General features: G+C 39.9%; 1 protein-coding gene across 3 annotated transcripts in view; it reads right to left on the bottom strand.

The window, feature by feature from the left end:
* Nucleotides 1-296: 296 nt before the first annotated feature.
* Nucleotides 297-23,202, bottom strand: part of EPC2 (enhancer of polycomb homolog 2) — a 73,404-nt gene continuing 50,498 nt past the window's right edge. For all 3 annotated transcript variants that reach the window (XM_054972490.1, XM_054972488.1, XM_054972489.1), the window contains exons 4-14: nucleotides 15,917-16,123; nucleotides 14,825-14,973; nucleotides 14,296-14,428; nucleotides 12,686-12,877; nucleotides 12,071-12,160; nucleotides 10,440-10,585; nucleotides 9,999-10,342; nucleotides 4,332-4,468; nucleotides 3,162-3,318; nucleotides 1,961-2,294; nucleotides 297-1,544 (exon numbers count right to left, since the gene is read on the bottom strand). In XM_054972490.1, the coding sequence (XP_054828465.1) occupies nucleotides 1,472-1,544; nucleotides 1,961-2,294; nucleotides 3,162-3,318; nucleotides 4,332-4,468; nucleotides 9,999-10,342; nucleotides 10,440-10,585; nucleotides 12,071-12,160; nucleotides 12,686-12,877; nucleotides 14,296-14,428; nucleotides 14,825-14,973; nucleotides 15,917-16,123 (1,962 nt within the window). In that variant the 3' untranslated portion in view covers nucleotides 297-1,471. The remainder of the gene's footprint in view (nucleotides 1,545-1,960; nucleotides 2,295-3,161; nucleotides 3,319-4,331; nucleotides 4,469-9,998; nucleotides 10,343-10,439; nucleotides 10,586-12,070; nucleotides 12,161-12,685; nucleotides 12,878-14,295; nucleotides 14,429-14,824; nucleotides 14,974-15,916; nucleotides 16,124-23,202) is intronic.

Raw genomic sequence — 23,202 nt, 5'->3', positions numbered from 1 at the left:
TCCCAAGCCCAATCCAGGGCCTGACTCAACAGAACTATGCTGTTCCAATACATATCCATGATGTCACCTTTGAGTAGCATTACTTGGCTCAGTCCAGCCTCGTAAAGCACATGCATTTATTGGCCCAGCAAGTCATATGCTGTCAGAAATTTGTGTGTGTGTATTATTCTTACTAAACAGAACTGCAGTGTTACATGATAAATAGTGGGCGGCATTTTTCATTATATACCTGACTCTTAAAACTAACCAATTATCCTCCACATTGTAAATAAACACATATGCAAGGTTCCCATGTTTTGATATGTATTTTATTTCCCTGCAGTTTTCACTTATCAAGAACAAGTAACAGGGAAAGTTGTCTGAACTAGTGCATAAACAAACATTCTGAAACACCACTACACATATCTAATTTACAAGAACCGTATAAAAAAAGTCACTAAAACACTACACTACGAAGGTGTCCAACGCTTACAGTCAGACTATTTCCAACCCGTTACTTGCCTTGTAGCCACAGGAAAACTCTCCAAAATTGAAAGACAGTCTGCCACCACAACCCTCCCCCCTCCCCCACCACCTGGGATGGCTCGATATCTAGACATCCAATAATTATTGCAATGATATATAATGCAATACATACCTGGTAAAATATCATTTATGTGGTGTGTTACAGTTAAAAGCCGGTTAAATTATGCAGACTTCAGATAAAATATAATCAGTTGAAAATTTTCTTCATATCTGCACAGTTTAATATGTGCTAGATGCATAATTTTTACTAGTCAGGTTTTCTGTGTAATTATTTTTTATAAACTGGTATTATAAATAGAAATATACATTCAAAATATATGGAAAAGTGGGTTACTACATTAAATTTGCATGTATCGATCCATCCCTTTCCCCTGCACAGTAATAGAAAATACTATTTTGCCTTGAACTTCATATTTGACAGTGAAATGCCACTAAAGTATTTACCAAAAAGTCCATCTAAAATTGTGAAACAAAATGAACCAAGTGAAAACTTTACATTTCCTTTAGAAAAAAATTACAAGAATTTTTCCTAGCTATGAATCTTTAACTTTTTTTAGACACAAAGTTGGATTTATTTTTACAAGATACAAAATGTAAACATGGCAAAATAAATAGTTAAAACAAGTGATGCAGGATCCCATTTCATGCTCATGATCCCATTAAAGAATTATTTTTAAATCCATTCAGTTGCAAATTCAAGTGCAAAAGCATGATGATGAATATCTACTATTCAAGTAACAGAAATAATATTGATGATACAAATAAACTATTTTACAAGGTAGTGATTTTCCCAATTTTACAAAATGTACATTATATCGACTTTATACGATATGATAGTCCATTTTAGGTCCATTTTAATTCCCTGTGATCCACAGAGTGCTATTTTGCATTCAGCTGGAATATAAATGACTACACCATCAGCACAGGTTGAACCTCTGCTTTGAGGTTATGTCACCTCCATTGCTACTGTTGTCTCTGCTATTCCATTTAAACCCAATCTTTCTGGTTCGTGATTCTCTCTGAAAAAGACAACACATGGGAAAACAGTTACAAGTGGAAAGGCCAGTACTTCCATCTACAATAGTTTCCATCTACATACTATGAAGGGTATTTGAAATGCGCAGGCTACACCCACTGAAATATCAGAAGTCAGATGCATGGCTAAATAAGATTAACAGTAGCTGAGGGATGTAGTTTCACTATCCTGGATAACTTATTTCCCAAGGTCTTGCAAAATCAAGAGTAAAAAAAAAAAGATTTCAGAATAAATAACACAAAATGAGAGAAGATGCTTATTCTGAATTAATTCATATAGACTGAATTTATTTTTCTGGACACAGCAATCACATTATATGGGCACAGAACTGTAATTTTTTCTTACCACAAAAAGTATACCAATTAATGAAACATTGCACCATTGTTACTATATACACACCTTGCTATGCTGCTGATGGCACTACTGGGAGTCACCTTTGGCACTCTGTCCATACTGGCAGCAACTGTGGCAAGTTTTAAGGCTGTTGGCGATGGTGCTGAAGTCCTTGTATTGATATGTACATTGACTGGAGAAACAACACTGACATTGTTGAGGTGCACTGCGTTCGTGAGACAAGAATTGTTCATAGGAAGCGTTTGAGGACTGTTTGTGCACAATGCTGGGATTAAGTGGCTTGTGGTGGTGTGGCCAACTGTCCTTACAAGCTGCACAGTTGAGATCCCTGGGCTAGATGATAGAGCCATGTTGGTGGAGTATAAGGTTTTTGATGTTGCTGTTAGAGACAAACACACATACTAAGATTTCAAGCACACTTCAAATACTTTAAACAATTAAAAATATTACATTACATAAAATGCAAATCAGTGTGGAACTTACTTATTTGATTTTATCCCCATTTGCCCACAATTTGAATTATGTAAATAGATGTATTCTACTATCAATGGAAGGGAAATCCTGCTGTTAAAAAGGGGTGGCAATTTCCACCAACTTTCCCGTCCCCCTACAGACCCCTACTTTATCACTCTAACCTGTTCATAAGAGTCTACTGACCAAACAGAAACAAAATTTCAGGGGAGGAGCTTACCAGTCTGCAGAGGGAGGGAGAGGCAGAAAAATCCCACTCTGTGAGCTTCACTAACATATCTTGCAGGATACAAACCAGTGACTGTCCCAGAATGACCCAATAAATTCCATGGCCAAATGGGAATTTGAACCTAAGTGTACCCAGTCCTAGTGTTTACATTACTATAGAATACTAGGACTCTTTCTCCTAAAATTTAGGACAAGTTCCCGAAAACCACTTGAAGTATATCTCAGAACTTGTGTATGCCCAGTAGAGCTTTGGGAAAATGTAGCAAAAAGTAGCAAAAGAACCAGCAAGCACGCAGAAGTGGCCATGCACTTTTCTAGCTCACTCGTAAAAAAGAGACAGTCTGCAAGGCAAGAGTATAAGCTTGGTCGGTAATTTGCCTCTTAACCATATTTGCTCACAATTGATGTTACCTTCATTCAGTCTCTGTATTTCTCCCCTCTCCCGCTATCAAGAGATTTTCTTTAAATTTCTCTCAAAATAAAGCATGAGCAGTTTGTCAGTTGTTTAAAATTCTACATAAAAAAGTAAGGCTGAGGAAATTCACACCTGAAGGCTGAACAACACCATTGATATTGTGGCTGGTGCTCTGTTCCTTTGCCACTTCACTGCGACTGGGAGCAGGCGCACTCACCACTGCAGATGCAGCAAAATGGGCGCTGGCCGAGTCAAGCGTTTTCGACATACAGTCAGAGGTGCTTGAGCCCTGGGGAAGTTGCACAACAGTTATTACAAACTAGTAACAAAACATATAATTAAAATGTTGCCTGGTACAGGAAATATAAACTAAAAGTTTCTATGTATGATCCAGATTTAGTCTTACTACCTTTAGTAACTTTAAATGGGTTAGGAACTTTGCCTTCCATCTTTCACTGCTATTACCCTGAAATTCTATTATACCAAGCAGTTCCTTTACATGTAAGCCTCCACCCCACCTGCAAAGCAACTGCTCCTGCTGAACTGGAAATTCTTATCAGGTTTGTTTTGGGGGGAGGAGAAGAAACTCAGAAGGCTCGATCTTGTAAAAATACTGAACGATGCTTTGGATCACAATAACTGAAAACAAAATTATCCGCGGCACAGGGAGAAATAATAAACTTCTATTGGTTGCAAACAAAGCCATTATAAAAATTATTCGTATTTCTGAAAAATGTTTTCAGAGGAACACATGTAACTGTATCTGGTAAGAAATGATTGAGCCACTATATTTAATATAGGTTTGAAATATTTTAAAACATAGCAAGAAGTTTTTACACAGATGGTAGCAACATGTCACTTAGAGTAAGCAGATCTGTTACAACCCCTCCCCGCCAGTACTCTCCTACTGCAGTTGTACCACTGTGGAATAACAGTGAAAAAGGTGCATATAGGCCTCCAAAACATATTACTGTTAAACTGAATCCATTTAAGCACTGCGAATGAGCAACCACTATCATGAATAGTCAGAAACTAATGGCAGCCCCTATGGCTATATCTCTAACTGCACAGTTCACACTTCACAACTATTCATGTCTCCATTACCTAGGCAACAGCCAATTCAGGATGTGTTGCAGTAACAAAAAAAATGTATAATTTGAGCCCGTTTTAAGTGCACTATCCCCATTCCTAATCCTAAACCTTTTGTAATTTCAGATTCAAAAGGAAAGGTAGAACTGGCTCTAGAATGAAGTTTCTGGAATACGGAGGAAAAAAAAAACATTTTCCAGAACAGAGTATTACCTGTGCTTTTGGATGTGTCTGTTGGGAGGAATGCTGAGACTGCTGTTTCTGCTGAAGCTGAGCAAGTTGCTGCCTTTGCATTTGAACTAACTGCTGTTGATGTGTTTGAAATTGTTCTTCTGTAATCCCCCCTGTTACTGTAGAAAAGAAGGGGATTGTTCTTAAATTTGCATCAAGAGGCTGGCACAATGCAATTCACAGCATACTTACAGAAAGGCTGAAATCTTTTTATACAGATTTACGCAGATTTTAAGGTATTCATTTTTATATTTTAGAACTGTATAAACGTTCTTGAGATTTAACAAGCATCAAAGCTCAGCACAGGCACTTCTCTTACATCTTGAAGAAAGAAGGCATATGAGCAGCATCTACTTTAGAAATTACCTACTGGCTGTTGTGTTTTGCACTGGGCAATCAACTCCCTGCTGCTATTTTATAATTCAGTATTTATTTATTTATCATATGGAATAAATAATTATAATATGGAATTATTAACTGTGTGGAGAAATGTCATACACCTCAAACTTTCACATAATTTCAAAAATTGCCATCTAAACTCTTTACAGGCCCCAAGGTGCTTTTTTTCAAGAGAAAAACATCTGGAAATTTAGTGTGTAAATGAACAGGTTACTTAATAAATACAGGTAAGTGACATTAGTTCCAGATGCACAGCCATGTTAGCATTTAGCAACAAAATAAAACAGGACTCCAGTGGCACCTTAGAAACCAGCTTATTTTATTGGATTAATTCACAATAAAAGGGCTGGACCCTGTAGAGTATTTCTATGGATGGAGTGTGTCCTTCTTGTCTCCTGCTCAAAATGCCCCCCAAATTCTGTTACAAAACTAGTAACATTTGGGGAGGGCTTTGAGGCTGCAGCAGGAGCGGGGATGCTATGAGTGGTGTTCTACAGAGCAACAGGATCTTGAGGAAATCTTCATACCCTTCAAAGCCTACTGACTTCAATGGCCTTAGAAAGGTGTAGTGCTATTTAGGATTGACTGTCAGAAAATTACAAACATCCAAGCCCAAGTCTATTAAGAGTATTTATGTACGAACACAGGGGTAATCAGAAATTGAACAAACTGTGCTTTGTAGGATTGCAATTAGAAATATACCCAAGCTAGCCTATGTTCTCCAGACTATTGCTCAGCAACGGGCAGCCTTGCGCTGAATCCCACTCCCAACTGTCAGCCTGGGCTTCTCCCCCTGGGTTTCTTTAAAACTGCCTATATCAATTAAAGGGGAAAGAGACAGATCACACAAATGATCTCTCCCATATACTTCTCCATTTCTCCTGCAGACAGGAAGTAATAGGACTGTAACGATTAGACTTACCAGCAAGCTATCCAAAGAGGTACCCATGTATAATATTAGTTGGCTATAAACTGCAATCTGCAATGTGTGTATGTATATATCTCTGACAAACAAACACCCTATACTCACACACACATTAGAAGATTGTCAGTCTACTTCATTGTGTTAAACTGTTTAATGAATTTGCCAAGATAGTAAAGGCAATTTTCCTTTCGAGACCCAACCAAAGGATTTCAAACTCTACCAATGGTTCCAACATATCCAAAAGGAGTAAGGTTCTCCAAGGTACAGGACGAGGTGAAAGAACTGATAACAGAAATTCAGCAGGAGCTTAGAATCTGAAGTGGCTGTACAAATCTTGAATCATACACTTCCTGGACAGCCTTGGGCAAGCCACTATATCTGAGTCTCGCATATGTAATATAGGAATAATACTGGCATACTAAGTAGTTTATGGTAATGGAGATAAACACTTTCATAGCGTAAACACTTTCATAGTGTTGCACAAACCGAAATGTGCCAAATGCTAAATTTCCCTCACAAATGTATGCATTATTTTAAGCTTCTCACAACAAACTGGTGTGATCTTGTCTAGGCAGTAAATACAGAAAAGATGGAAGAAAACACCTGAATTTCTACTGATTTTGTACAAGTAACATACTCTTTGAATGGTTTTGGACAGATCCTTCCAAGGTGTCAGACCTTGCCTTCTATTAGTGCTATGGTTTTCTACGCAACCAAGATGTTTTTTGCGCAACAAACACATATATTTCACATTTCTCTTTAAGTCTGTTCTTCTGTTCTGGAGCATTTTTTGGACATGATAAAGTGAACATTTTTACTCAAAAACAGCATTTACTGCTACTGCAACTACTGTGTGTTACTGGTACTTACCATGTCATCACCTAACATAACTCCCCCATCCACATTATTTTTCAAAAGCTGCTCTACACTCCCTTTTCTCCTGGGATAGAATACATACCTAGCCATATTTTAAAAACCAAGGGTGAAGAAACAGCATCAGAGCAGTTTTTGCCCTTTTCTTCAATGCAGAGAGAATATCATGCTATCAGTGATGGAAAATAACTTGTCTCAGCTCACTCTGATTTCCCTGAACACACTGATTCTGAGAATACCTAATACAGTTGAAGGGAAATTTATCTTTTAAATGTTGAAGACATATGGAGTCAAATCCAAAGCCTCTGGACAAGCCTTTGTACACTCCCTCCATAAGTTACTTTTCAGTGCTAACAGCATAAAAATGGCCAATGTTAATGACAACATCATTCAGATTGGCAGATGTGACTGTTTTAAGCAAACTAGGTTTTGATGGGAATATTGGATTAGAGACTCGTAACAGTTTAGCATATACTAAGGCATCTGTTTCTTTTACTTTGCTACAAAAACAAGAATCTGTTGCTGCTAACTTATTAACCAACCCAACCATTTTATACATCACTTACTGAATATAACAGGAATTAAGATAACTAAATTCTAATTTGCTGCAGAATACAGAATATAATACAGAATACAGTACATAACACTGCTGTGTACTGAAATTCTGCAGAAGTGCATAAAGGCTACAGACTGAGGGATCAGTTGCAGAATGGAACTTCCTGAGAAACAACCAGCGCAGTCCTAAGAAATTACACCCTTGTAGATCCACTAAAGTTGAGGGGCTCAGGTGTAAGTCTGCTTAGGACTACACTATTGGTTTTCACCAGGGGTCCTCTCGTAGAAGAGCTGCAGGAAATCATTAGCATAACTCATTAGCCGAAATGGCCGGGATTCGGCTGCTGCCAGAGGGGGGAGCATTCCCCTACCTGGCAGTGGCCTGAACAAGGCCGTTTTGGCCCCCATCCAGGCCGAAAGGGGCCCAAAATGGCCATTTGGGGCACATTTTGGCCTGGATCAGGCACAAAACGGCCCAGATCAGGTCAGTGCCAGGCAGGGGAGGGGTTCCCCACCAGGCACCAACCTGATCCAGGCCGTTTCCACCCCGATCTGGGCCATTTCAGCCCCAATCGAGGCCTAAACAGCCCAAATTTTTCAAAGTCAGGTGGGCAGGGCCACCTGTTGGGGGAACTACCAGAATGGCATTCCAGTGCGTTCCCCCTCCAAATAAGCCCTGGTTTTCACTTTTTTAAAAAGCTTACAAGTCGCTTGTTCTTACAGCTATGAAGATATGCTTGAAAATATGTGAACAAGAATACCTGCTGAAATCTCAGAAGTCCAGGGGGATGGGCTAAATATGATTTCCAGTGGTTGAGGAAGAGAAATCAGAATACTGTATAATCCCCCCACCCCACCATGGCTAGCAAAACTACAATAAATTATGCAAAACAGAGCAAAAATCAGGTTTATGAAAAACAAAGTATGCGAAGTTGCTTAATTTGCATAATTTATACAGGTCAGAGAATTCTGATTTTGGGTTGCCTTGGTGCAGAATTTCATTTTTTTGCTATCCCAAAGGATACAGAGCCCTGGCCACAAATCTAAATACATGAGACTCTGGTAAACAAACAAAAGGTAACAAAATTTATCATTACTGAAAAGCTTTCTAAACAGCCATTTTCAGTAACATGAGGAAAGTCCCTCAACTCATCCAGTTGTTTGCCATGCACAAACACAGCAGCTACAGTGATATAAAAATTTCCTTCACATGGCAGCCAGAACATATAAGCTGACTCACAGAATATGATTCAAAGGAAACATCAGCCCAAACTACATATATGTTCTTAACTGTACATTACTGCATGTGCACTGATTGCAATAATATCAACTAAGGATGATTATCAAAGCAGGAAAAAATTTACCACTCTGATATACTGAACACAGATTAAAAATCCAGCAGTACTGGTATACGGGAAGATATGGCTTCCAGAGGTACAGTGGTGGAAAAACTATTGATCAGCCTTATGTGTGCTGCTGACATAAGTGTAGTGGAATGTCATCCTTCTACAATGGCCTTCACTGATGGATCACAGAGTCCTCATCAGGTTGTGAGCCCATACAGAGGTGTCTGTTTTGTTATAGTTGCCTTTGGGAAGGACTTGATGCACAGAAAACAAGTAAACCATGCCTCCTGCCTCTCAATGCATCTGTGCTGTGAATGGTGGCAGGAAAGAGATAGGGCCACTCCACGGTGAAGTGGATGCAGCCATGGCTTTTATCCTTAGTTCCTCACTATGGTACATCTCCTACTGTTTGTCGTGTTTCCTGTCCCCAGTTCTTTTGGTCTGCCACCCACTGTCCTGGCACTGACACTGGTGAGATCATAACTCTTCACCATGAAAACTTGGAATGAATAGTCTCTCCCTCTCTCTCAGCCTAACCTGCTTCTCAAGTTTGCTGTGGAGAAAAGGGGATAGGGAGAACTTCATATGCTACTCTGAGCTCCTTGGAGAAAAGATGGGATAGAAATGTATCAGGTAGGTAAAACTTGCACTATTAGCAGTCCATCACTCATCAGTTTAGCTTTATATTACAAATCAGTAAACATACCAAAGGCATTTTTACTTTGGTTCATTTCAAGGCTGGACAATTCCAAGGAGAACTTAATGTGACCACCCTTACGACAGCAAGGCCCAAGACATTCCTGGAATTATTTCAATATATAATTTTCACTAACTTATCTGTGGTAAATGCTAGTCTTGCCTTCATTTTCTCTAGAAGTAACAGATTTACCACATTCCTTAATAATTTATTCACTTATTAATTGCTTGGTGGTGGAGAATGCTATCAAATCATAGCTATCTTATGGCAACACCTAGAGGGGTTTTCAAGGCAAGAGACTAACAGAGATGGTTTGCCATTGCCTGCCTCTACAACTCTGGTCTTCACTGGAGGTCTCCCATCCAATTATTAACCAAGGCCGACCCTGCTTAGCTTCCAAGATCTGATGAGATTGGGCTTGCCTGGGCATTAATCACTTGTACTACTAAAAAAAAAAGAAAAAAAAGAATAGGATTTATGAGTCTCTTATAGCTCAACATATATAGCCCAAGATAGCCTACTGTTTTACTTAATAGCAAATCCCACTGTATTTACTAAAAGTCACCTTCCAAGTAAGCATGCGCAGGACTACAGGTTTCCCATATTTAACACCATAATCAAATAATTTTTAATTTCCCAAATATTTAAAATCAATACTATCTAATATCAGTCTACAATCATCTATACGAAAAATGTGTAATGTAATAAAATGTAAAAATACATAAAGGATTTGCACATATACTCCAAAATGATTCACAATTGGGAGTCATATAATTCTTATTGCTAGAGTCTTCAGCCAGGTTCCAGATACACGACTGGAAACATGCATTTCAACATTTCAAATCTTTGCCTACCTGATATGCCATTCTTGCTGGTGTTCAATAAAGCTACAGATGGTGCAGAAACTCTTTTATTATTCACAGCCTGCCCTGGTTTCCTTGAGGTACATTCTTCACTATCACTGTCCTGTAAGTTTAGTAGCCTCGGCTGGAAACACTGCAGTCGACATGATCTTATATTGCTTAGTATTTCAGAAAGGGAAAGTCTACTTTCACAATGTTTATTGGAAGCATTGGTCCGTGAAAAATTAGAAGAAAAGTCTATGGTTTGGGAAGAGCTTGAACAACTGTTTAGCATATCAGGATCAATCTGTTTCAGGACAGGATCATGTTCTGTAGCTATCCGGTCCATCAACACCCTGTTTAAAAAAGAAAAAGAAACATCAATACAATTATAAGATCTTTGAGTTTCACTTTACAAAAAAAAAAGAAAGAAAAGAACATGATTAACTTCACCTGCCACCCCTGCCAATTCTTCTTCTTGCAAATCCTATACATCTTCTTGGAACAGTAAGTGTTGTAAGGCAATGCCTATACCTTAGCTTATCCAATTCTTCTAGTTCTGAATTCTCATGTGAATAATTAGTTTGGTCCAAACGAGCCTGTAAGGGATGAGAAAAGAATACAATTTCTGATGATGCACAGTAGATCATGGGAAGGAAGTAAATGACTGCCTAGAACTATTAAGTAACAATTATTATATTATCATGGTGGAAGGAAGCAGAGTAACTTTCACATAAGGACCAGGTAATAAAAGTCAGAAAATACTAAATGAGAAAACACAAACATGCAGCTATAGGAGAATAAGCCATATTGCCCTCCTTAATTATGACAGGAAATTAAATATAACTAAATATTACAGGAAGACTCTCTTGGATCCATGTCATTATACAGAATATTTCAATGCAACTGACTTCCATATTGTAATGAATCTAGCATGTTCCAATACAAAATTAACACTGCTGTGCAGAGTAACTCCAGTCTAAATCTGATGGATTCACTAAACTAAGACCCAAGTATCTGCGGGACTGCCTCTCCCCATATGAACCCCAGAGGACTCTCCGCTCCAGTGAGAAACATCTGCTAAAGGTCCCTGGCCCCAAGGAGGCTCGTCTGGCCGGTTGATGATGGATTAGGCCCTCCCCACTACCAATACCCCCACTTAAAAATCTTTTACTGTGAAGATGCTCTGGAGATGATTTAGGTTTGGTCAGCTGGACTTTGTGCTGCTATGCTGAAGTTTTTATATGTATTTTAAATTGTGTAAATCTGGATGTTTTTATGGTTGCTAATTTATAATAACTGTTTTATATATTTTAACCTCTATGTATCTGTAATCTGCCCTGAGCCTGCTGGAAATGTGGAGAGGGCAGAATATAAATAAATAAATGCATAAATACATAATACAGACAGACAGAATTGCAATCTGTTCACAGGAATCTCATCCAGGAATCATGCTGCTTTCTTAAACTTAACCCCTAGCTTTCCTAGCCAGGTACCCTAATGCCCCCCTCAGACATGGATCCACTCTTTTCAATGCAATCACACATGAGCTAGCTGTCTGCTTCCCTCCAGAGGACTTGTGACCATGACTCATTTCTTCTCAAAGCTCAAATAACAGCAGCAAGACAAACTTCAGATTACGGAAACACATGCAACTCTGAAATCAATGATAACAGTGATCACAATTTCAAGTATGTCTAATATGATATATAACTCTAAAGAAGCCATGCCAGCGGGACATACGTTAAGCTAGACTAAGGAAATAGAGCCTAGCAAGGGAACAGGAGACAGAGCTTGAGTGCAGGCAATAGTGGATGCTACCGATTCTACCTCAGGCCACTAGATCAAATGCAGGTGTATGATTTTATCAGGGTCAAATCAAAGATTACAAAAATCCACCATTATAAGATTTTGTCCTCCTACTGTATTTTATCTTAAAATAGTCAATGTTTTGACTACAGATGTTTTATTTTTTTAAGCCACGGTAAGGAATGGCAAACTTTAAAAAAAATGAACAAACTTTTTTTCTTTATGTTAAAGAGTCTGGCATGTTCTTTCTGCCTGCGCAATGCAAGAATTCTTACAGCATAATATTGGCATCCTGCTCTTCTTCTGAATGCAGATGCTCCATCAGGATCATTTTCTTCCTCTGGCTCTGACACAGGTGAGGGTACCTAAGGCCAACATAAGTTTGGTTTAAAAAAACATCATTTCTACTCCTATTATACTTGATGAGTACTCCTCTCAAGCACCTCATTTAAGCACCTCACTCAAATTTGAAATTCAGCCTGGAAATATGAATAAGAAATTAAAATAAAGCTCAGTGGCTGGCATTCAAGCAGTGACACATTTCCCTGAGCCCAGGGACACTGTAGACTTGTTCTCCTCCAATATCAGTCCCCCACCCCAGAAAGTAAACCATTTTTGAAACTGAGACGACTTCCAAAAACAGCTTTGGTTACTGTCCAGAACATTAGTTATTCAAAAGAATGCAAAAACTCCACTGGCCCTGTGCAAGCCTCTTGCAAAACCCCCAAAAGCTCTTTGGATCGAACTGTAGTTTGTGCTTTGATATTTCAATTAAGACCAGTAAATGAAGATATTTTCTGTAGTTTAGTCTTTCAATAAATCTCAAACCTATTCTAAACACCCATGCATGTAAAGGAAGATTTGCACAGCAAAATGTTACTCTGAATTACCTGTGGAAATTCATCTTCATCTGAACTGTGAAAATCATACTGTTTAATATCACTTTTACTGATCACAGGCAAAGGCTCAGTAGTAGCCTGCTGAAGATTTATGACACTCTCCGTTTTAGGCTTCTTTGGATATTTCTTCTTCTGACGGACAACATCAGAAGCTTCTTCTTTTAGAGATGAATGGTGAGTATGCTGGTTGCATACAGTAAATTTTGGACAAAGAAAAAGGAAGAAACAAACAAAACCACTTCATTAAAAACAAGCCTCTTTTTATGACCCAGGTGAGCAGTTAATTTATTTACTATAGTGCAGTATCAAAAAAAAATCAGGTCTGTTACTTAACAAGTGTCAGAATAAGGTGCATATAACATGGCTTTAAAACTGTATTTCAACATGCCCCCACTCATAACATCTAGTTTCTTCTCCTATAATTTGTGCTAACTTTTAATGTATGTAGCACATATGAAAAAGTCATTTTCTAAAATTGTTTTTTGCCTGTTACAGGAACACCAAATTTGTTAAGGAAGCATAGCTCATCCTCCAAATTTCTCATATCTTCAATATCCCAATTTTCAATTACTGTGATGAGAAAATTGACTTTAAAAAAAAAATGAAAAAAGATTCTATCCATATACAGAGAACAATCAACACAACACAAATGAGTTTTCGTCTTGGCTACATCTGATTATATTGTGAGCCTGATCCAAGTTTAACAGATGTTGCTGCTTACAAAGAAATAACCACTAGATGTCATCCAAGTTAAATACAGAAGAGAGATTTTAAGTAAACGTTCCTTTCTTGGTTTAAAATATTTGGAAATTTTTTTTAGAACCACAAATTTATTTATTTCAAGTATTTCTTTCCCAGCATTAAGCGAAGTGTCAAGCAAATTGGCTTGAATTGAGATACTGGAATATACATTAGTTGGCTAATCAATGAATTTGCCTAAAATAATTGTCAAAAATTCTTTAATCCACTGATAGCTCTTGTAAAATCACTAAATGATGTAAGTTTTCTGGCAAAGCAGGGATTATGATCTTGACTTCTTAGAAAAACTTTGCTTATCTGTTTACTGAGACAGCCAAGCCTCAAAACCATCTTCCACACACCTAGAACATAGGACTGGATCCAAAAAAACCACCTCGCCTTTCACACCACAGTCCACTGCATCTCCCCAAAAGACCATCAGGAATATCATAGTGCAGAGTAAGCTGCAGTGGAAGAATCAGCAGAAATCCCCTCTCTGTGTCCGCAGAAGTATTTCTGTCTGCACAATACATACTTGGATCCAACTCATTGTTTTTTTCTAACAGGCTACATAATCTAAGGAACTGAGTAAATCTAAGATTCCCAGATTAACTGTCAATAACATGTCAACGTAATTCAAAGAGCCAACACAAAAACCAGAACTATAATTTACTACATTTTCCTCTATATCTGAGGTATGTTATTCTTAAGCCTTCAATTCTACTTTCTTTTACCAAACAGAAACAGGAGGAGATAAAAATTATTACTGCCACCAAAAAAGATCTCTTTCTCCACACTGCATAGCACAACTAACCCTAACCCAACAAGCCCGCACTAAGAGAGGTAATTTCAAAAACTTTTACCTTAACTTTACATTCTTGAATTTTGTGATGATTTCCATTATGAAGAGGTGCTGGAGTGGTGTTCATCTCCTTTTCAGCTGTATTAAGCTTGACTTCATTGAGTATTTCACCTCCATAATCACCCAAATGATATCTTCAAAAAAAAGAGAGAGAGAGATTGTCAATAGTGCAATGTTCTGTTGAGTTACTCCAGTCAAAGTCCAATGAAATCAATGGTTTTAGACGGGAGAAATCCTGCTAAGGATTGCACTGTAAAGGTGCTTCAAGTCTTCTCAAGGTTATCTATTGTTACAGGAATCTGGTCAAGCAGGTCACAATTATTTCCATTTTACAAAAGAAAAACAGAGAGTGAAAGAGAACAGCTTGCTTCAGACCATCTGGAGAATTTATATCTAGTATGGGACAGGATACCAGATTTGCCAAGTCTGACTGTAACATTACACATTTAAGCTAAACCCTGTTATTGGCCCTCGCAGGTGAACATCATTACTTAGAATAAAATGAAGTTTTTCAACAGACAGAAGTTTACCTTTTTTCCACAACTTCCAATGTCAAATGTAACAACTCTCGTTTTGTTTTCTCTCTTCTCTTAATCATCTCTAAAATAGTTATGGCTCTACTGAATTCCCTTCTCAATTTCAGCATCTTCTCATAAGAAGCTTCATCATTCTTTCGATTCTATTAAAAACAAGTATTAGCATAAAAAGCATATCCAAAAAATTGTGAATTGAATAGCAAACACTCAGAAAGAAGCTACTCTTTAGAGGACACATTCTTCCTTTAATCAATCAAAAATACATTTGGCCCGTCTATATCTGGGTATTTTTCTTCATTAACTGGATGGATTATTTCTTTTTACAGTTCAGTATTACTGCCTTCCATAGCAGGTATTAGATGTTAAAAGAAAAAAAATACTCCAAGTGTTACTTTCACTGGCTCCAAACAGATACATAGGATAAACTGCATAGTTTGTGCATGGGCGCAAACATATGCATATATTCCTGCCAATTGAGGGAAACAACTCATGCCATCTGACAAAGTAAGCTATGGCACATGAAAGTTTATGCTGCAATAAATTTGTTAGTCTTTAAAGGGTCATATAGAGACTATGGTTTTAGAAACCAAAATACATTTTATAATCCTATAATCTTTACTGATCATTTTATTATTACTTATGGAGCCAGAATTGGTGCAGTGGTCAGAAAGTTGGACTAGGATCTGGGACACCGAGGTCCGAATTCCTACTCTGCAAGAGAAACTTGCTGGGTGACCTTGGGTCAGTCACACACTCTCAGCCCAGCCCACCTCACCAAATTGTACAGAGGATAACATGAGGAAGGAGAGAATGTTGCAAGCCACTTAAAAGTCCCTGTTAGGAAAAAGAGCAGGATATAAATGAAGTAAATAAATAAATAAACAAACAAATAAATAAATGCTATTTGTTGAGAATGCTGAGATTATTAATTATGATGGCATTACAGATTGCCCAAAGGAGGGGAAATGCAACAATTTTACTTTTTATATGTGGTTTACTAATCTCAACACCTAAATAAAACCGAGAAATTGAGGCTTTACTTTTTCTAAATCTGAGTTTGGAAAGCTGCAAAACTGAAATGGTTACCTTTCTGGTCTGCATTTTCTCAGTTCTTCTCCGAAAAGCCACATAGGGATCATTGTTCGTGGAGCCATCTCTTTTTTCTTGTTTGATCTGAGGGATGAGGGAAGGCCCTCTGCAGTTCTTACGTTTTCTTACCCAGTAGTCATAGACAGCCTTAATAAGATAGTCATCCTCATTTAGCAGCAACTTAGCTTCCTGAAGTGTTACAAGCTGAAACAATACATACAAATATATTTCAGGAAAAGTACCACCACTACTTTGAAATAAGAATTTAGGAAAGTAAACGATACATACCGATTTTTTTAAAAAAGTGTTAGCCATTGTAATTTCAATTTCTTCATACAATTAGAATTAATATGTGAAGACAACAGTACAGTATTTATACTATAAAGAGTAACAGTGCAATCCTATGGAGAGTTACTCCACTCTAAGGCCGTTGAAGTCAATGGCCTTAGACTGGAGTAACTCTCCATAGGATTGCACTGTAAGTATTTCAAAAGGTAGTTTCTATCAATGGTAACTAGGGGCTTTCCTTCAAGTTTCCACTATGTGTGGAAAGGCAGTCTATGCATATTTTAATTAATAAATAAAAGAAGACTGACAGCTATACTGTAGTGTCTCTTTACTGTACTTAAATGCTAACTTTAAGTAATAAAATTCCAAAATATATAACTCGTAAGCCAAACCATTCTATTATAATTGTTTACCCTTATGGTCTAAACCTAGCACCCCTACAAAATTTAAAATGCCTTCAACTCTTAAAAAAGAAAGATTTCCCCATCCCCAATGCATCATAGAGTTAAGCAGTTGTTACTCCTTCATCCTCAAAGCCTCCAAACATAGAGTAGTTTTATACTATACAGAAGCCCACCACTCCTAATCTGCATGACAAGTTTGAGTTTTACACACCAATTACCAAAGTATTCAAACATGTATCCTACAGTGAATATTCTCCCCTTTCCCAGCAATATATCAAACAGCAAGTATGTTCTGATTATCAGATATTAAAAAAAAAATAACCTACATATATTCCTCCAGTAGGCCTTCTGGGAACACTAAATTAAATCAATTTCTTTCTCAACTGAAGAAGGAAAAAGACTAGAAAATGTCAATTTGTCATCTTTACATGCATTCCTTGGACGCTAAGCCCCCCTGCCTTTTTTTGGCTATCCAATGAACTGTGGTATAAAACTAAAGCATTATGGAGAAAGGGATGTTATCATAATCAAAAACCAAAACAAGAGAAAAATGCTTTCCCCAATAGCCAAAATAGCTTCTGAACACCAAGTGACCCCAGCCAGATTAAAAGTAACTATGCTTCAATCTCACTGAACCACTGAAAAGTTTATGATTAATTTTTTCTCTCAAGAATCTCAATGGGGCTCACATATAACTAACTCGAGTTGTATTGGGGCAAGTAATTTTGCAAAAAAAAAATTAACGGATGATGCTATAAGGCAAGTTGGATCTCGTTGGATCTCAGAAGCTAAGCAGGTTCAGCCTTGGTTAGTAACTGGAAGGGAGACCTTCAACAAGGACCAGGGTTGCAAAGGCAAACAATGGCAAACCACCTCTATTAGTCTCTTGCCTTGAAAACCCCAGCCCGGGGGGGGGGCGGGCGGGAAGAGAAGGAATCACCATAAGTCAGCTATGACAGCACTCTCCACCATAAATACATTATCAATCGATTCTAAGCTTTTACAAAAGCTTTCTGGTCCAAAATTCAAATTTCTCAGGTGATTGAGTGAATGTACAGTGAATACTATCCAAATTCATCTCCCAATTTAGAGATGTGTACCCTTGAGTTAAAGCAAGTGACTTTTCATGCCTACTTTTATTGTCTTTGCTTATAGTTGGACAGAGGATAATCTTCCCAGTTGATACTGTTAGACCTTTCAGCAGCCTTTGACACAGTTAACCCCTCCGTTCTCATCCACTGGCTTGAATATAGAGTTGGTTTTAAGGGCATAGCCCTTCCGTGGTGTCACTCTTTCTTGTTTGATCAGACACCAAGAGTCTCCACTGGAGGTGCAGAATCAACTGGGTGGAATAAAAAGACGTGTCCTGACTGACTCATGAATGCCCAGTCCAAACCCCTGGACCTAGAAACATGAAATTTGGGAAGAACATTCCTTTCATGATATAAACATCCACTAAGAAGGGATTTTAAGAAATTTGCCCTCTAAGGAGGTAAAAAGGGGTAAAATGTGTTTTCCCAAAGGGAGACGCCTTCCCTGTGTGGCTGGCAGGCTCCTGCCTGCTTGCGCCCCTGCCCACTGCCAGCTCAGCCATTCTTCCCTGATTGGGCCAGCCTTTCAACATCATTTGCATATGCCGGCTGACTGGGGCTCACAACATTCCACACCTCATCCGCCCACCCTAAGACAGCTGGATCACAGAGGTCATTTGCGTATGTAGCCTGATTGGTCCTCAACTCCCCCATTCTAAAAAGTATGCAGTTGCTATTGGGAGTCATTGAATGTTTCCTGAGGTAAAATGCACCTCCCAGTCTTTCTGTAAAAGTTCACTAGGGTTGTCAACTCAAAACAAAAACAAAAAACACCCAACTTATGTACATAATAAGCCAATGTTAGAATTTCAAGAAAAATGGAAAGCTTTTTATTGATCATGTAGCTGAAAATAAGGAATAACTTAGAACAAATTATCAATAAAATAGATTAGTTATCAAATTTGTAATTAAAATGTTGAATATAAATGTATCTTAATAAAAGTTATCATTGTATCTCACTCGTGTCTTAAGAAATTTAATGAAGGGGATGTGGGGAGAAATACTTTGTGTTTTATATATTGTTACATATAACTATCCCGTATTTACACAACTATGTTATACAATCCCTTTTTTCTTTCTGTGTTTCCTTTTACTATTCTTCTGTTTTGAAAAATATAAATATATTATATTGGGCGGGGGGAATCCTTGGCCTTCCCAATCAACATTACCTTCATCGTGTCAAGAGTGAGTTCCACCTTGTTTACTCTGAGCCATTCAACTACAGCAGTCAGGCATTGTTTCAGAGACTCTACAGGCAATTTGAAAAAAGAATTGTAGGGCTGGGTGTCATCAGCATATTGATGGCACCTATTCCAAAACCATGAATGAATTCCTCAAGAGCTTCACATAGGACCTTGTGGAATCCCACAAGGGATCCCACACTGTAGAAAACTTGTCTCCTACAGCAACCTTCTGAGTTCTGCCCATAAGGAACAATTGAAACCAATCCAAAGCATAACACTTAATTCCTTCTTCTGCCCCCAAAGGTCTCAACAGGATCGCATGATTCATTGGCAGCTGATGAGTCTAGTTAAAGCAGTAGAAAGGCACAGCCTTTGACTACATTTAGATGGAGGACATCTACTACTGCCATCAGCAACATCACTATCCCATACCTAGCCTGAAACCAGACCAAAAGAGGTCTACAACAGATGATTTATTCAGGATGGCCTGGAGTTGCTCTACAGCCATCTTTTCTATCATTTTGCCCAATAAGAGCAAATTACTCCATTCCATGCCCTTCTTTCTATGTTTCCTAGGCTGTTTCTTCACAAAAGACCATATTAAGTAAGATAACTATTTCAGAGAGGTGGCCATGTTAGTCAGTTGCATCAAAAATAAATAGGAGTCTACTGGCACCTTAAAGACCAACAAGATTTTATTCCAAGACAAGCTTATACAGACAAGGGTCCATTTTCTAAAATGCATGTCAAAGCAGGTTCTAATTTACAAAAACGTACAGTAGAATAAAGTTAGCATTTAATGTGCCACTGGACTTATTTTATAATCAACAATCCTCAGTTTAATAATTATTTGTAGAGTGTTGGCTCTAGATTTTCAGTACAATCTTATGCAGAGTGACTCCAGTCTAGGTCCACTGCAATCAATATCAGTCTTATACTACAGTAACTCTGCACAGAAGCTGGAAGTGGGATCAACTTTACTAGTCTCCACTTCCCCCCAAAAAGTTATTCCTATAACATTTATGGCAGAGTTTACGTCATAAGAGTAAACCCTCTAAATTTATATTCAGCTAGCCAATTAAAGAACCTGCCAAATTAAGTCTATTTTCTAGTTAGAGGAGGTTGAAGATGGAAGAGCTCAAAACTCTTTAATAGTGCTACATAAGCCCAGTTTCCAGAGTGTTACCAGCTAGGGGTGTGCGCTTCAGGTTTCTGATTTGGAAAAAATGCCTGAATCAGACCCAAATCAAAGCTTCCTGAAGTGATTCGGGTCGCTTTGGGGCCCTTTAAACTTCAGCTGGCCCATGGGCCAGCTGAAGTTTAAAGGGACTTCTGGGCATGCTGGAGGGCAGGGGGAGTTTAAAGGGAAAAATGCTCCCCGCGCCATTTGCAAATGGCACAGGGAGACTTCTATCCTTTAAGCTCTCCCCCCTCCTTCCAGCCAGCGCAGAGCCTTCTACCCTTTAAGCTCTTCCCCCGTCCCTCCAGCCAACTGGAAAGGGGAAGTACTTAAAGGGTAGAAGGCTCTGTGCGCCGTTCGCGAATGGCGCGGAGAGCCTTCTACCCTTTAAGCTCTTCCCCCATCCCTCCAGCCTGCTGGTAAGAAGAAATGCTTAAATGGTAGAAGGCTCTCCGCGCCTTCGCAAATGTCACACGGAGCCTTCGACCCTTTAAGCTCTTTCCCCCATCCCTCCAGCCAATCCGCGCCATTCGCGAATGGTGCACGGAGCCTTCTACCATTTAAGCTCTTCCCCCCTCCCTCCAGCCAGCAGGAAAGGGGAGAGCTTCAAGGGTAGAAGGCTCTTCGCGCATTCGTGAACGGCGCACAGAGCCTTCTACCCTTTAAGTTCTCTCCTCCACTCCCTCCAGCCATCAGCAAATGAGGTGGAGGAGGCCCTTCCTGCCGCGGTGGCCATTTGAGGGGCAGGAAGGGCCTTTTCGGCCTCCTCTGCCACTGCACGGGCCTGCAGGGCAGCGGAGAAGCCGGGAGCCGCTACAGCTGGGCCACTGCCTCCACCACCGCAGCAGCAGAGCCAAGGTAAGAGGGGCTGGGGCTGGTGGTTTGGAGTGTTTAAAGGGCACTGCCGCTTGCAAGCTGCAGGAAAGGGCCCTTTAAACTATCAGCTGTCAGGCAGCGGGGGGGGGGAGGGGGTTCTAGGAGAAAACTCAGCCTCCTGAATCACTCTGGAATGTTCCGAATCTTTACGGAGCATACCAAAGCGATCCTATTACCCGAATCTGAAGCGGCTTGCTGCTTCGGGTTTCGGGTATTTCCTAATGTTTTTCCTGCTTCAGGTAAACCCCGAAGCTTCGGGTATACCCGAAGCAGGTAAATCCAAATATTTTCGGGGTGCACACCCCTAGTTACAGCCCATAAAAAGCAGTAGATTGGTATTTTCAAGAAGTGGGATTTTGTGCTGTACTAGATTTAAAAACTACACATACTACTGTAACTAGTTCTAGAACTATTAAAAAGTATGCAAGATACAGAATTCCTAACATATACAGATACTGTCTCAAAGCTTACAGTCCAGTCATGTTAAAACTGAACTAGTGCAACACAGTATACATGGGTTGCCTTTGAAAACCATTAGGAAACTTCCATTAGTGCCAAATTTTATTTATTTTTATTTTATTTATAGCCCACCTTTCTCACTTAGACTTAAGACAGATTACACAATGTAGTCAATACAATCAATGGCTGAGACATTCAATAAACATACAACACGGTATGGACTGCAGAAATTTCGAAACAAGCAGAAATCTGATACAAAGCAAATACAATACTGAACCAAAAAGTATGCAATTTATGACATGCTAAATGAGATGGAAACTACCCTGTAGGAGCATACTTGCAGCAACTGACAGTACACAGTATAGTCAACAATCTCCATTCCTTTATTAAAGCCTCTTTCTGATCCATTTTCATAAAAAACAGCTTTATTACTTGTCTTTGAAAAGCCCTCCTGAATAATACGGTGTTGCACAGTTTGCAGAAATCCAGGAGAGTGGGACATTTCCTGATTTCCACAAGTAGGCCATTCCATAAAGTGGGAGCCACCACAGAGAATGAATGTGTGCAGGCAGCTGTTGATTTTGCCTATTTGTAGGGTGGCATCTGCAAAACAGCCTGTTCAGATGAATGAAGCTGCTGTAGTGGAACATAGAGAGAGATATGAGGATATGTAGATATGAGGAGCCAAGGCCTCGTAGTCAAAACTTTGAACTGAGCCTGGTCACTGATGGGTAACCAATGGACTGACTGCAGAATGGAAATGCACATTCCACCTAGCTCCTGATAATAATCGAGCTGCAGCATTTTGCACCAACTAGAGCCTCCAAGTTGACTTTAAGGAGAGACTTATGTAGAGTGTATTAAAGTTGTCTAGTTTCAATATTGCAATGCTGTCGGGCTCCCGCCCGCCCTTCTCATCATCCCGACGTTCTGTCGTGCTGGCTGTCGCCCCGAGGGGTTCTGACTGCCTCCCTCGGCCTCAGAGATGGGGTAGGGGAGGGGGGTGCACCACCTTGTTCCTCTTTCTACCCAGCTGCACGCCCCTCTCCACCTCCCAGGTCATGCCAGCACTGCTCATCCTCGGCTTCCCTGGAAGACATCCTTTTATCCCCCCTGTGGTCCCGTCCCAGGTCCTCCACCAATCACCTGCTGCCCCCTCCCCTAAATCTTCCCTTCCCCAATCCCCCTTAAGCATCTGGCTGCCACCTCCCTGTGCTGCACCATGAATAGGTTCTGCTGAGCTCCCTAGCTGCCACTCATTGCCTGCAGGCCCCTTCCCTGGCCTGGAGCCCAGCCCTCTCGTCGGCATCTGGCCATCCTCCCTGCCCTCCATCCTCCTGGCTGCTCCCCAGCAGCAGCCGGGGCAGGCTTGTCCCGCTGCCACCAGCTGTGAGCCCGCCCTCTCACAGGGTGTCAAGCAGCTGGGAGCGCAGCCAGGAGCACAGCTCGCCACATTGTTCCTGGCTCCTTCTGCTGCCACTGCAGCTCCCCAGCCGCTCCAGCTGATCAGTGGCTGGGTTGCCAGGTGTCTACTGTTGTTCAGGGCGTCTCTGCCGGCTCCTCTTCCAGCTTGGCCCCTGGCTCCTGCTCCCCCAACACAGCAGGCAAGGGGGTAGCCAAGGTGTGGGGAGTTCAGCTGGCCAGTTAAGTTCGGTGCATGCCCCCATGCCGGACAAACGGCATGGATCCACGTGGCCTGATTGGCCATGTCAAGATAGGGGGCCATCTTCCAGGCTAGACTGAGTTAGAAGAAGGCATTTCTTGCAGCTCTATTAATTTGCTTCTCTAGAAGCAATGTTGA

The sequence above is a fragment of the Eublepharis macularius genome, chromosome 2 (genome assembly GCF_028583425.1).
Source record: "Eublepharis macularius isolate TG4126 chromosome 2, MPM_Emac_v1.0, whole genome shotgun sequence".
Classification (NCBI taxonomy): Eukaryota; Metazoa; Chordata; class Lepidosauria; order Squamata; family Eublepharidae; genus Eublepharis; species Eublepharis macularius.
Note: the sequence above shows the minus strand (reverse complement) of the source record. Positions and strands in the feature narration are given on the sequence as shown.